This window comes from Danio rerio, chromosome 15, assembly GCF_052040795.2.
Source record: "Danio rerio strain M-AB ecotype USA chromosome 15, GRCz13ab, whole genome shotgun sequence".
Classification (NCBI taxonomy): domain Eukaryota; kingdom Metazoa; phylum Chordata; class Actinopteri; order Cypriniformes; family Danionidae; genus Danio; species Danio rerio.
Window position 1 is genome coordinate 43761318 of NC_141035.1, and position 16304 is coordinate 43777621.

General features: G+C 34.0%; 1 protein-coding gene across 6 annotated transcripts in view; it reads left to right on the plus strand.

The window, feature by feature from the left end:
- The window catches only part of fat3a (FAT atypical cadherin 3a), a 330154-nt gene that overhangs the window by 261341 nt on the left and 52509 nt on the right, over positions 1 to 16304 (plus strand). For 5 of the 6 annotated variants that reach the window (XM_087283200.1, XM_087283201.1, XM_087283203.1 and 2 more), the window contains 8 exons: positions 1217 to 1606; positions 4958 to 5172; positions 5244 to 5381; positions 7823 to 7966; positions 10416 to 10613; positions 10776 to 11000; positions 12586 to 13162; positions 15835 to 15969. The exons of the other annotated variant lie outside the window; for it this stretch is intronic. In XM_087283200.1, coding sequence (XP_087139326.1) covers positions 1217 to 1606; positions 4958 to 5172; positions 5244 to 5381; positions 7823 to 7966; positions 10416 to 10613; positions 10776 to 11000; positions 12586 to 13162; positions 15835 to 15969 — 2022 coding nt within the window. The remainder of the gene's footprint in view (positions 1 to 1216; positions 1607 to 4957; positions 5173 to 5243; positions 5382 to 7822; positions 7967 to 10415; positions 10614 to 10775; positions 11001 to 12585; positions 13163 to 15834; positions 15970 to 16304) is intronic. 6 annotated transcript variants of the gene reach the window in all.

Consider the following 16304-nt stretch of genomic DNA (forward strand, 5'->3'; position numbering starts at 1 on the left):
CTGAAAATGGGATTTTACAATAATTAACCCTGAAAAAGCCAAAGCAACCAGATTACTATGGTGTAAATATAGCACTACAATACGCAAAAGAGAGAGATTGACTTAGAATGTCACTTACCTGTTCCGTAAGGATTTCTTCAGCTCTAGTTTGAAACTTACACTGTGCAAATGCTGTTATTCTCCCCTAAGGGGTTATTATGCGGTCTCTGTCGCCATCTTGTGGCGGAACGTCTTTGCTCTGCTCAGTATGACAGGTTGATGGACGTCGATGTGCTAAATATTTAAAATAGGCACTATCCTTATACATAAACTGCTTGGTTAAAATCTAATTTTCACTTAAAAAAAGCCTCAAAAGTACATTATGTTGTCCAACAGCTGCAATATTTGTCAAACTGTAGTGTTTTTATTGATCAGTCTATGTGAGCGAAATAATACACAAGAGTGAAGAAGCTGCCAATCATATTCGAGAACTAGACAGAAGTGTTGTAAATATATTAATCATGATTAATCACATTCAAAATAAATGTTTGTTTTGACATAATAAATGTGTGTTATATATATATATATATATATATATATATATATATATATATATATATATATATATATATATATATATATATATATATATATATATATATATATATATATATATATATATTATGTATACATGATACACACATATATAAACAAAACTATACGAGACAATATAGTAATGAGATTTTAAATCTAATTACTGTATATATACAGTAATTTATCTTATACATATAATCATATACATATATATTATATAATAATAATATAATAATAATAATAATAATAATATAATATATTAAAATATATATAAAGTATTATAATATAATATAATATAATAATTTATATAATATATAATATAAAAATAATATAATAATATAATGTAATGTATATAATATAATATATTATAATATAATATAATATAAAATAATATAATATAATATAATATAATATAATATAATATAATATAATATAATATAATATAATATAATATAATAGCACTTATAATATACATTTAACCACACATACACACAATAATGTATTTATTTATTCAGTTAAGCAATACAAATATTTCTTCTTATCAAATGTATTACAGTATTACCTTTTATAGTGGTAAACTCTAAATACTGAATCCTTTCAGTGTAGTTTATGGATATTAATACTGGCATATTTTGTGTTGCAGGTGTTAACCGTAAAGTGGTTTATTCCCTGGTGGATTCGGCCGATGGATTCTTCTCCATCGATAAATCCTCTGGGATTGTGGTTCTGGAGCGTTTGTTGGACCGTGAGATTCAGTCTTCATATCATATAGTGGTCCGAGCATCAGATCAAGGTGTTCCTGTCCGGCTCTCGTCCCTTGCAAACATCACCATCACAGTTCTGGACATTAATGACAACCCGCCGGTGTTTGAGCGGAGAGACTATCTGGCCACACTTCCAGAAGACGTTGCGGTCGGTACAGAAGTAGTCCAGGTGTATGCCGCCAGTAAAGATATCGGCACCAATGCTGATATTTACTACAATATCAGATCAGGAAACCAACAGGGTCATTTCACAATTAACGTCAACACAGGTGAGATGTCTAACAAGACATTAATAGACTCTTTATTACATTTCCAGGATTATCAGTAGCGGAAGTCGTCATAGTTAGGTAAACAGAGCGCAGTGAATGGAAGGGTACAACTAATAATTTTTTTTACAATCCCTAAGGCTGATAACGGCAGCCAGAAGAGACAATAAGTCAAATTTACTCTCCCGCCCATAGACGCTGCATTACAAACACCTCGCATAAGTGGTAATTATTTTTATGTGATGCAAAGATGATATAATGCGTACATAAATAAATATAAATATGCAAACATTTAAAAAAATCTAAATATTAAATGATGATGACTGTTAAACACATCATAACAGTCTTGTGAAAAGGGTCCATTCCTGTATGTGTTCTGTTTAGCTTATTCTAATGCTAAAGTGTGCTCTTTTCTGCAAAGTTTCAGGATTTATGAGTAATTTGCCTATGGAATTAATAGAAAGAACAATTGGACACAAAAAAACAGTCAGACTGCTTGCTCTACAAAATTTTGTTTATGCATAAAAATATGAATACAAATACACATCATAAACTCCAATCGCTTGCCCCAGGTGGGATTAATGAGTGGGATTAACCTGTTAGCCAGCACTCACTTTTGGAGATTTACACCTACCTTAATTTAAAGTTACAGTTATTGACCCCAGTGAGCTATAAACAAAAATAGGTATCATTGGAAAGATTTGAGCTTTACTTTAGTCCATCTAAAAGGTTTCATATATAAAACCCAACAGTCAACTGTATCAAATGAAATGAGTGTTGTTAACTTAAAAATTGACTAAAAGTAAATGCAACTCATTTGAAAAGAGTTCTCAACTCAGTCTTGAAGGTAATGGATTAATTCAATAACTCATTACTACAACTTAAATGAAGTAAGTTCACAGTACTCATATAGATTTTTTTTTACTCAAATGGTTTGTAGCAATCAGTTTCCTCAAACGGTTTGAGTTGCCTTTACTTATTGGGTTTTACAGTACTTAGTTGATTTGAGTTCTCTTCATTTATCGGGTTTTACTGTTCTCAAATTGCTTCGTTTACTCAAATGGATTAAGTTCACAGTACTCATTAGGATTAGTTTTTAAACTTAAATGGATTGTTGCAATCGGTTTCCTTAAATGGTTTGAGTTACCTGAGCTTTTTGAGTTTAACAGTGTACTAAACAGTATGTAAAGTTATACATTTTGAGAAAGAAAACTTGTACTGTGTTTAATATTTGTTTTTTCTTATACAAACACAATGTGCAAAACCAAGTGCAAAACAGTTCCCCAGTGCTGTAGTTTAAATATAGAATTTCAAATGTACAATCTAAAAATGAATGACTGTGTATGATTATGTATTTTTGATGTTTTTAATTGTAGGTTTTGTTTTCATTGTTGTATAGCTAAGGTAAAGTTGAAATAATAACTGATGATTCAGGGGTATAGTATTTAATTTTCTAAATAATCTTTCTTTCATTTAATGTTTTTTTTTATTATTGTGGGTAAATGGAGGTGATATTTCTTATATTGAATATTATCTAAATATGGAAACAATATGGCTTTGTTTTTAATGATTGAATAATGACATAAATGTGATTGATGATGTAAAAAGAGGGTGGATAGATGCTTAAAATAACCAAAGAGGTTCAAATCGAACATTTAATTCTGCCTAGTAAACCTAATCCACTTGTTAAGTGTGACGTCACCCGAAGCGGCTTCCGGGTCCAAGCGATCTATTCAACTGTATGGAGAGACTCAGTGGTAATTAAAAACGTTTACAAAGTGATTTAATATTTTCGAAAATCGCGATCGCAATATTTATGCCCATGCCTATTATCCGAAAGCCATTCATTTTTTTATAAATTGTAAAAATTTTTGTTTTTGTGATGCAACAAGCCCAGAGATTGTTGTGTACATTATGACTTTATATAAAATTAACTTTAATGTGTGATATAAATTAAATGTGATCATAAACAAATAATTTCTCAACTCAAATGAGTGGCAGCTTGGACCCGGAAACAGTATTACATACGTTACCAACTTGTCATCCCTTAACAAGCAATTTAGATTGTGTCAAAGCAACTTAGCATAGAAATTCTAGATGTGTATGCTTTAATTCAACTTTAATGACAAAAGAAAACATTGAAGTTAAATGAAAGGGATAGTCCAGCCAATAGTTCTTCTGCTAAACACAAAGAAAAATGTCAGTATCCCAACTGATACTCTCCACCTATTGCCAAATAAATACCATGGCACACTGTAAACAAGAAAAAAAAAAGTTAACTCGATTGAGAATTGTGAGGCAACTTGCTGCACAGCTTTTTTAGTCGACTCAACTTAAAATGAGTCAAATGCAGTTATTGTGTTAAAGTTGAGTCAACTCAAAAAATCTCTGCAGCAAGTTGCCTTACACTTTTAAAATGCAGTAAATAGATGGCCACATCTGTTTTTAGCCAATTTAATCTTTCAGTGTGATTTTTTTTTTTCATGCTGCTTATGGCCAGAAAAAAATAAATTCAGATAATAGAAATGATCATATAAATAATTTGAATGTGCCTAGCTGAACACTTAAATCTTTAAATGCTTACCTAGAATACCTACTGTATAATATAATGCCATAAATTTAACATTTTGCTGCCTTATTATATTTGTAATACTTACTTGAATAAAATATATCTTATAGATTACCTTACAGTCTACATCAGGCGTGACCAACTCTGTTCCTGGAGATCGACCTTCTTGCAGATTTCAGTTGCAACACATATCAAACACACCTGCCTGTAATTATCAAGTGCTGTTCAGGTCCTAATTAATTGGTTCAGGTGTGTTTGATCAGGGTTGGAGCTGAACTTTGCAGGTCGATCTCCAGGAACATGGTTGAGCACCACTGGTCTACATGAACCAGAAGCTTTTTTTTGTTTTGTTTTGTTTTTTGTGACGCAGTTTCTAGAGAAATAGAATATTAGAAAACAGTGGGCGTGGCTTGTTTTTTCTACTGCATGCTGATTGGTTCTAGTAAAGTAGGGATTTAATTTAGAAAGGTCTGAAAATGGGCTTAGAAGAGTTATTATAACTGAGCGCTGTCAAAACTGTCAATTGGAGGGGCGTGGTTAAGTATGTAAGCCACACCCAATACCTCAGACTGACATAATCTGAGAATTTAACTGAAAACAAACAGGAAGGGCATTTTCAGATTTCCATTTTTGAATACGAAGGCAAACTTTAGTTTTCTTTATGACATGCACAGATGAAATGTTCACCACAAAACTAGACATGTGAGCTAACAAAACCAATATGGTTAGTTTTGATTTCATGTGTACTTTAAGGTTGACCATTTTTACCATTGTGCTGTGTACAGGTGCCATCTCTGTATCTCGAGCGCTGGACTTCGAGTCCTGCAAGGATTATTTCCTGACGGTGGAGGCCACGGATGGGGGGACTCCTCCGCTTAGCGCTGTTACCATGGTGAACATCAACCTGACAGACGTCAATGACAACGCCCCCATATTCAGCCGTGACGCCTACAGCGTGTCCATTAGCGAGGATGCAAACATAGGAGACACTGTGGTCAAGGTGAGCAGTCGTGACATTATTAAGTCTTACTTCATGTCTCTGAGGTCTGCATTATAGTGCGGTCTGTTCAGGTGATGGCGGAGGATGTGGACAGCTACGTCAATGGTGACATCCTGTATTCCATCATCAGCGGAGACCGAGAAAACCAGTTCTTCATTGAGCCAATCACAGGACAGATCAAAGTCAACAAGCAGCTGGATCGAGAAACGGTGAGGACCACCATTCCCCCTAAATCCCACAAAGACTTTATCTGAAATGACACAGATCCAGGAACAGCCCAAATCTTTCACAGACACACTCATAAAAACCTTTAATAAGATTTCTCATGCTGTTTCATTTCATTTGAAAGATTCTCAATGTGTCTTAGATTAAGATAATGCTTTTACAACTGTGAAACACTTCATAAAAGATAAAAAAAAAGCCTGGAGAGGTGAGTTTGGAGTTATCTGTAGTGAAGCATGTGCTCCCTTTTTAACACAGAGATATGCCCTATTACATTTTTGAGAATTAGAATTTATTTGTAGTTTAATGAGTAAAAATATACTACATGTATTATTTATTTATTTTTGCATAATTCATATAATGTTGCTGCTTAAAAAAATGCTTAAACCAGTTTAAGCTGGTTGGTTGGTTTTAGTTAGTCAACTAGGCTATTTTAAGAGGGGTTTTAGCCACTTCCCATAAGGTCTTTGCTGATAAAACAGCAAATAAAAGCAGATAGGCCAGCCTCCTTGTTGGCGGCCACACATGAAAAAATTACTATAGTAATTTATAGTAAATACTATTTTTAAACTATACTATAGTACTTAAACTAACCTGCTGTGGCAATTCCATAGTTGCTGTAATAACACACAATCCGTAATATAAATGAATACTGTAGTGTATTTATTACAGTTTATCAGTTCACTAAAGTTAAAACTTCACTATGCCGCAGCATTTATAAACAAAATGTTGTAAATACTGTAATATATCAAGTTTAATACACTTTACATAGTATATATCAATAACACTGTAGTATTTACTATAATATTTGAAGGCCTAGTTGGTTTTAGCTAAACATATCTGGTTTTGACTGGTCTCTCAACCCGGCGAAGCTTGTTTTACAGGTTTAGACTGGCTGGTTTTAGTTGGTTTTGGCTGGTTAAGGCCAGAACATATCTGATTTTGGCTGGTCTCCCACCCTGGCAAAGCTGGTCAAGCTGGATTTAGCTGGTAATTCCATCAGGTCGACCAGCCTGACCAGCTAAGACTAACCTGGAAGTAGTCAAACCCCCTAAAACTTTTTTTTTTTCCAAGAGTGTTAAGGCATTTTAAATAGGTAATAGTTAGAAACATGCTAGCATCCTTCTTAAACACAAATATGCTTTAAATGATTGTTAATCTACATAAACAATGTATTGTAAATGTGTTAACACATGCTAGCAATGTGCTAACACGTGCTAGCAATGTGTTAAGCATGCTAGCAACAGTCTACTCTAAAAGCTGGTAGCTATGAGTTAAGCATGCAATAAACATTGTATAAATCATGCTGACAATGTGCTAGCAACATGCTAAAACAAACTTTAAGGTTAGGCTTAAAGTTTGTCTACATACTTTACTATCTAGCCCAGTTGATATCCAGCAGTAAGTGTATGGCAAGATGGTTTTATGTTCAGTATAAATATTAATAATAAACCCATTTAAAAACCCTAACCTCTTTTAAATACTTGTTTATTAAAAACATTAAGTGAACTGAATATAAATGAATGTGTGTTAATTTGGCTAGTAGGGCAAGCAGTTGTAATACTGCAGCCACTAGATGGAGCTAAAGCTACATTACATACAGACCGAGTTTCCTTTTCACTCTCAAGTCAATTAGCGTAATGAAGTCATTGTTGTCTTCAGCCTAAAGAGTCGGTTTAATTATATTCCACTAAAAGGGGTCAAATAATTTCATGGCTCTTTTGAAATACGCCTTGAATGTAAGATGTATGCGCACTCTTTTAACTTTTGAATGTAAATCCTCTCCAAAGTACTTTAATTGTAACTAAGCTGCAAAAAAAAAAAAAAAAAACAGGGGAAATGATAGTTAATTTAGGAAATGAATCCCTTCTAAGTTTATAAGTGGAGTTTAGGGGGATAGAAAATATGCTGTAAAAGTCTAAAATACAGTCCCATTAATAAAAAGAAAAAGGTAGCAAAATGAGTTGCACATTTCTAAACATAGTAGTTTTATTAACTCATTTCTAATAACTTATTTATTTTATCTTTGCCATGATGACAGCACATTATATTTTTGACTAGACATTTTTCAAGGTACTAGTATTCAGCTTAAAGTGACACTTAAAGGCTTAATTAGGTTAATTAGGCAAGTTATGATAATTAGGCAAGTCATTGTATAACAGAGGTTTGTTCAGTAGACAATCAAAAACAAATATTGCTTAATGGGGATAATAATAATTACCTTAAAATGGCTTTACAAATATTAGAAACTGCTTTTATACTAGCCGAAATAAAACAAATAAGACTTTCTCCAGAAGGAAAAAATATTATACAGGAGGGCGAATAATTCTGACTTCAACTATAGATGTGTGTTTATCTCTCTTTACTCTGTACTCATCAGTGATTCTGCATGTTTTAAACTCCTCTCGCTGTGTTTGTGTGTGTGTAGATGGCTGGTTACTCATTGTCTGTGAGAGCTCTGGACAGCGGGACTCCTGCCATGTCCTCAACCGTTCTGGTCAACATCGACATCTCAGATGTCAACGACAACCCACCCACATTCACGCCGGCCAATCACACTGCAGTTATACAGGTATGCTAATGAGCGATGTATTAGTCTATTGATAAAATACTGTATGATCCGAACTGTATGAATTTAAATGGATGGTTCAAACCAACGTAGAAATGTCATCCAAAATGTAGATGACATTAATTTTCAATAGAACGTAGAAAAAAAACATAATAGCTAAAATAGATTTATAAAAGTCTATAGAAACGGACGTTTTGAGAGTCAAAAAAACATACACAGGCAACACAATGAATACATACATTACATACACAGCAAAACAGTTGGTTTGGGCAAATTAATTAAATGTTTTGAACACAGTATAGTTCATTTTAAGAAAGATTAAAAATATTTTGGCACAGTAAACATGTCAGGCTAAATAATTTAAATAAATCACTGAATTCTGCTGTCTTCATTAGCTTCAAAAACACAGATTTCTTTACAACTTGAAAAGGCATCTTTGGATATCCCTTTCTTTTCTGTGGATATTAAGTAAATATGGGGTGCATCCAAACCATCATTTGCCAACTAAGGTTGCAAGTTCCGTCGTTACAAACATAGTTTGTTGATTTGCCGTTTCCCAAATCCATCGTTCCAACGAAGATTCGCAAACTGCGTCGCAAACTTAAGCACTGGCAACTACAGCTCTGGAGCTGTAGCTTGAAACAGTTTCTTGGTGTGTTCTATTCCCACTTATTCCCCTATGCCCTATTCATTTAGAACAGGGGTTCCCAAACTTTTTAGCACGCGACCCCTAAAATAACAATGCCAGTGACTCGCGACCCCCAATATCCTCTGAGGTGGTTATAAATACAGAAAACTTGCATGCAATGGTGCGTGCACACACCAATAGACCCAAGTCTATTGTTCGTTTAATTTTTTTTATGTATGTCAGTGCGGTAAATGGGCCAGAAAGTTTACCCTGGTGTTATAAAATCAATCTGCTGCATCTGACGCTATTGCTGTCTTTAATATAATGTAATTACCCCAGGGGTCGCAATCCAATAGAACTAGTAAATAAGCTACTATAGTAACTATAAACGACTGTTTTTTTCTCTTCAGTTGGTTATGGATAAAATATGGTAATTCTTATGGCCTAATAATAATAAGTAGATTTTTGGAAATCACCAGGCAACTCCTCTTCATTGTTCCACGACCCCTCTTCATTGTTTTGCGACCCCTCAAGGGGTCCCGACCCCCACTTTGAGAACCACTGATTTAGAACATTCTAAGATTCAAAGTTGGAATTTATAAAAATAAAAAAAGCATTAAAGTCATCCCAACAGGTAACCCAATGATGGGTCATTTTGGCACCAACCTGCTGTTGGGTTATTTTGTTTTGTTAAGGTTAACCCATCAATTTGGGTTACAAAAATAACTAATTTATTGGGTTATTTTTCCAAAAAGTGGCTTAACCACTGTATAATAGTAAATAATAATATTAATTATTATTATTATTATTATTATTGGGTTGATGTCTCTGCTAGGTCTTAAAGGCTAGAATGACGGCTGAATAGCTCAAACTTGTGCATCATTTCCTCAAAAAAAAGGAAAAGAAAACTGGAAATGATCACATTGGTAGAGAGTGCTGGTAAAACGGATATTAAAAAACACGATACAGAGAGGTAATGTGATTAAAAACAACAACAATATTATTGATTTAGAGCTTGAATAAATTTTATAATGCAAAAACAACACTGCTCACACATATTAATACAGCTGTTCTGTGTCATAAAATCAGTTGACTGGTGATATTCAAAAACATTAACCCTACTGGTTGAGTTATTAAATAAATAACCTAATAACGTTTAAAAATAACCCGACAAAGCACCAAATATTATTACCTCAATCATTGGGTTGAATAAATAACCCAGCATTTTTAAGAGTTCACCTATTCACCTTATTCTCAGCTGTCGAGCGGGCGCTGCCATTTGAATCTTTTTGTCTCGCGACTTCCGGTCACATTCACTTCCATTCATTTTTTGACGTTAACAACTGCTCGTTACGCTGCTTGATGTTGCAATTTAATATTTTCTTATTATATTATGCTACTTGGTCTGTGTAGTCATGCAAACATTTGTTTGTTGAGCAAGTAGTTTGGCCATTTTCTGCCGTTTATTATTCCTAGTCATTTCTCCCATAGGCGACTGAATCAGAAGTTCTAAGACAATCGCGAAAACAGGCGCACTTCTGCATTTTAGAATAAGGTCAATACAGCTTGTTTTTGTATTCTCTACTTTCATCCCCTTTTTCCTTTCTATATCTTCTTAATGGTTTATGTTTATGTTTGTTAAATGTAAAAAAAAAAAGTTAAATAAATAATAATAAAAAGGTTCAAATGTAAATTTGACAAAACAAAAAAAAATCACAGTCATTGCTTTAAAAAGTCACTTACATCTTGTCTGGTCTGAGGGTGAGGGAATGTTCATTTTCGGTTGAACGCTTCCTTTAACACAAGCCTTTTTCTGCTGGACAGGAGAACAAGCCTCTGGGAACGAGTGTTCTGCAGCTGTCCGTCATTGATAAGGATGCCAGTCACAACGGCCCGCCTTTTCACTTCCACATCCTATCAGGAAACGAGGGGGCGTGGTTTAAACTTGACAGGGAGGGGCTGCTGACATCCAATCAGGTGTTTCGGAGGTCTGAAGGCACAGAATACGTCATTCATGTACAGGTAAAGAGAAATGTGGACCTGCACTGTAGTGATTATTTACTAATTTTTAAAAAAGCGCTATAGAAGTAAAGATGAATTGAACTGAGTTGTAATAGCATTAGTTCTGTGGTTTGATTCATGCTTGATTTAGCCAATCACAGTGTTTTCTTCCTCCCCCATCAGGCCAGTGATAGTGGTCGTCCGCCGCTGTCTTCTGTGGCCTCAGTTTTAGTGCGTGTCATTGAGGAAAGTGTTCATAAACCAGCGGCGTCTCCTCTACACGTGCACATCGTGACCATGGAGGACGAGTTTCCGGGAGGAGTGATCGGGCAGATCCACGCCACAGACCAGGACGCCTTCGATATCCTCACCTATGGACACACACACCAGCAGAGCAGCCTCTTCAAGGTATTTCAGTGTGATTGTGTTTGCTTTATCTGAATGCCACATTAGCATATTCATGTCATATTAGCTTTTTTGTCATTAGTAGAGATTTGGTATGTATTAGATTCGGCATTCCCATTTGGTTTTGTCCATGAAACTTTTACTGGTAATTGTATTATTAAGTTTTAAATATTATATAGGTTTTAAAATAAAATCATACATTTTTTTATGTCGGCGGCACGGTGGCTTAGCATCGTCACGTCACAGCAAGAACATTGCTGGTTTGAATCCCGGCTGGGTCAGTTGACAATTCTGTGTGGAGTTTGCATGTTTCCCCGTGTTGGTGTGGGTTTCCTCCGGGTGCTCTGGTTTCCCTTACAGTCCCAGGACATGCACTATAGGTGAATTGAATAAACTAAATTGGCCGTAGTGTGTTTGTGTGTAAGAGTGTGTATGGAGTGTAATGTTTCCCAGTACTGGGTTGCAGTTGGAAGGACATCCGCTGCATAAAAAATATGCTGGATAAGTTGGTGGTTCATTCCGCTGTGGAGACCCCTGTTAAATAAAGAGACTAAGCCAAAGGATTGCAATGAATGATTGAATCAGACATTATTTAAACAATATATATATACTGAACAATTGTGGTATTTGTTACTAGTGAATGTTAATTAATGGATTTTACTAACGTTAGTTTACTAATGTTAACTCCCGGACCATGTTGTAAAGTTTTACTGCATTTTTAAAAATGTTTTAATGTTATTTTATAATTTTTAAATGTTTATTTTACATTTTTTATTTATTTGATATTTTATTACATTTTATTTGGTAAAAATTTAATTGAATAAATAAAAAAATACTATATATATAATTTTTATTTGTCAGTAATTTTTTTAAATTGTTAATTAGAATATATATATATATATATATATATATATATATATATATATATATATATATATATATATATATATATATATATACTAATGTTATCTTGTAGGCCTTGTAAAGTATTACAAAAAATACTTTAAAAATACCTTTTAAATTTTCTAAATGTTAATTTTGCTGTTGTATTTAAAATGTTCACATTTTCAAATTTATTTATTTTATTTTATTTGGTGAATATAAAATAACATTTAATTAAATTAAAAAGACAATATATATATATATATATATATATATATATATATATATATATATATATATATATATATATATATATATATATATAAAACATATATAATATAATAACAATAAATATATATATATATATATATATATATATATATATATATATATATATATATATATAAATACATAAATGAATACATATTTATTTACATATATATATATATATATATATATATATATAGTTATTGTTATTGTTATTATTATATTATGATATTGTTATATTATATTGTTATTAATTGTAACATTGTCTATTACAGACGGAATAGACTCAAATGTGAATTCAAATTAACTATAAGTGTAAAATGTAAATAATTCAGTTTTATTACTTTTATCACATCAGACATGTGCTATAAAAACTATAATTTTGTCTTTAAATTTTCTAAGTCTTCTGATACTTGCATTTTTTGTTTCCGTCTACCAGGTGAGTCCTCGTGACGGTCGTATCATTGCTCTGAGTGGTCTGGACGCGGGCCGTTACACCCTAAATGCCACAGTCACCGATGGCCGTTTCACTGTGAGCGTTCCCGTGAGTGTGCACGTGGAGCAAGCCTCGGTGGAGATGCTTCACGATGCTGTCACTGTTCGATTCGACCGCGTCTCTCCTCACGACTTCATCTCCCGTCACCTGCCCTCCGTCCGACGCGTCCTGTCCAGCGTCATGTCCACGTCCCGTCCAGACGCTCTGCACGTGCTCAGTGTGCAGCCGGTGGAGGCCACAGGACAGCTGGACCTGCTGGTGGCTGTGGAAAGTGCTGAAGGCGGAGGCTTTTATAAGGCAGCTTTAGTGACCCAGAAGCTGAGCTCGGCCCGTCGGCAGCTGGATCAGGTGCTGAGAGTGTCTGCGGTCCTGGATAAAAACTGCTCAGGTCTGGACTGCAGAGAGGCGCAGTGTGAACAAACCATCACGTTGGACTCACACAGTCTGCTCACTTACAGCTCCACCAAAACCAGCTTTGTGTCGCCCAAGTTTCACAGGAACACCAGATGCGTCTGCAGCGGTGAGTGGAGCTTATTAGACTAGAATGAGTGAAAATATTTTGGGTCATCCTTTATTTTAATGTACAATTCATGCTATTGATAGTTACAGTACAGTAGTAGTTCGGTTGATATTAGACAAGTAATAACCCAGTAGAAGAATCCAACAAAAAAAAAAGCAAGCATACTGTGTGTTAAAGTGGATATTTAATGCCAGAGTCACATTCTGATCTGTTGTCTGTTGCTAAACTCACCGTAACATTAAAATAGTCAAGCGTTGCGATGCTTCAAAAGCAGCGCTAGCCTCCTTCAAAATTAAACACACAAAACCTTCCATAACCGGAGGTTAAATGGTGTTAACCTGGTGTTTAAAAGATATTAACCCAGGGTGAATCACAGTGTGAAAAGCTCTTACATAAGCCCACCGATTGAGCATGCACTTAAAAAAAGCACACTCTCAAACACAGGCCTCGTCCTTGCACTCAGAAACAGCAGGAATAGGAACACACACTTTTAGTGCTGTGGGCATTCAGCTAGATGTTCAGAAAAAAATGTTGTGGTCAGTAATATCTAGAGAAGTCTAGATAGGAGACATCTGCGGCTAGAAGAGAATGAGAATTATTTACAGTATATTATTAAAAACTATATAATTACCATACAGCAAATATTACTGTTTTTACATTACTGTGAGGTTAGGCAATGAGGTTAATAAGGTGTGATAAATGGTTAATTTAATAAATAATCAGAATAATAATTGCTATATTTACTGTTTTTACATTACTGTGAGGTTAGGGAAAGGGGTTAATAAGGTATGATAAATGGTTAATTTAATAAATAATCAGAATAAAACTTGGTATAATTACTGTTTTTACATTACTATGAGGTTAGGGAATGGGGTTAATAAGGTATGATAAATGGTTAATTTAATAAATAATCAGAATAATAATTGGTATAATTACTGTTTTTACATTACTATGAGGTTAGGGAATGGGGTTAATAAGGTGTGATATGGTTAATTTAATAAATAATCAGAATAATACTTGCTATAGTTACTGTTTTTACATTAGTGTGAGGCTTGAGTTGTTGAGTTTAGGGTTGGGGTAGGGATCGTGTTTAATAAGATATGATTAATGGGTAATTTAATAAATAATGTGAATAATACTTGGTGTAATTACTGTTTTTACATTACCATGAGGCTTGAGTTTAGGGTTGGGGTAGGGATAGGGGTTAGTAAGATGATTAATGGGTAGTTTAATAAATAATCTGAATAATACTTGGTATAAATACTGTTTTTACATTACTGTGAGGCTTGAGTTAAGGGTTGGGGTAGGGACAGCGGTTAGTAAAATATGATTAATGGGCAATTTAATAAATAATCTGAATCATACTTGGTATAATTACTGTTTTTACTTTACTGTGAAGGTCGGGTATAGGGTTGGGGTAGGGATAGTGGCTAAGATACAATTAATGTGCTAATTATTAAATAATCTGGATAATACTTGGTATAATTACTGTTTACGTTATTATGAGGCTTAAGTTTTGGGGTTAGGGTTGGGATTGTGGTTAATAAGATATGAAAAATGGGTAATTTAATAAATAATCTGAAAAATACTTGGTATAAATACTGTTTTTACGTTACTGTGAGGCTTGAGTTTAGGGTTGGGGTAGGGATTGTGGTCAATAAGATATAATTAATGGGTAATTTAATAAATAATCTGAATAATACTTGTTATAATTACTTTTTTTACATTACTGTGAGGGTTGGGTTAGGGTTAGTGGTTGATAAGATATGATTAATGGGTAATTTAATAAATAATCTGAATAATACTTGCTATAATTACTGTTTTTACATTAATGTGAGGCTTGAGTTTAGGGTTGGGGTAGGGATTGTGGTTAATACGATATGATTAATGGGTAATTTAATAAATAATCTGAATAATGTTTGGTATAATTACTGTTTTTACATTACTCTGAGGGTTGGATTTAGGGTTGGGATGGGGTAGACATTTGTAAAATATGATTATTGGGTAAATTAATAAATTATGTGAAAAATACTCTTTATAATTACTGTTCTTATATTACTGTGAGGGTTGGCGTAGGATAGTCATAAATAAAATGTTATTAATTATTCAAGTAATTGAATAAACAATATAAATAATTCTTGTTAACTTCAAGCTGCGGCTGTATCTCTTCTGGCAACAACTGTTAAATCTCATGCCCTGTTTAGACCTGGAATTATAGAGTCAGTCACGTGGTATTTTAAAAAGTCCTGATATTTTGTGGCAGACCCCTACATTGGTTGTTAATGCATAGTTAACCCAAAAATGTAAAATAAAATCATTTACTCACCATTTACTTGCTGTTTAAGAGTTTTTTTTTATTCTGGTGAACACAAAAGAAGATATTTTGAAGAATGGACTTCTATAGTATTAATTTTTCCTTATATTGAAGTCAGTGGTTACAGGTTTTCGGCTTTCTTCAAAACTTCTTTTGTGTTCAACAGAAGAAAAAAAGGGTTTGGAAATACTTAATGGAGAGTAAATGAGTAAATTTTCATTTTTGGGTAAACTCTCTTTAGTATATTAAAAATAGATAACAAATATGTACTATTTCTGCTATTTTTATTTTTGCAATATTTTGAAATTTATAGTGAAACTATGGACCTTTAAGTCATATTTTCCTGTGTCTATCTTAGACGGAAGCTGTTCTGCTGCGTCAGAGGTGTGTGCGGATATGAGGTGTCCTGGTGATATGCAGTGTGTGGGCACAGACAGCAGCAGAGGGCCATATGCATGCCAGTGTCCACCAGGCAAACTGGGAGAGTGTGCAGGTACAGTAACCACTCCTGACCATCGTGTTGAGCATTTTAATAAGTGATTACGGTCCACTAGGGTCCTATTAACACCATAGGTCACGCAAAAATTAATATATTATCCCCATAACTTTGGCGACACAGTGGCTTAGTGGTTAGCACTGTCGCCTGACAGCAAGAAGGTCACTGGTTTGAGTTCCAATTGGACCAATTGGCATTTCTGTGTGGAGTTCGCATGCCTTCCCAGTCTTGGAGTGGGTTTCCTCTGGGTGCTCTGGTTTCCCCCACAACCCAAAAACATGTGGTATAGGTGAACTGAATAAACTAAATTGGTCATGATGTGTGAGTGTGTG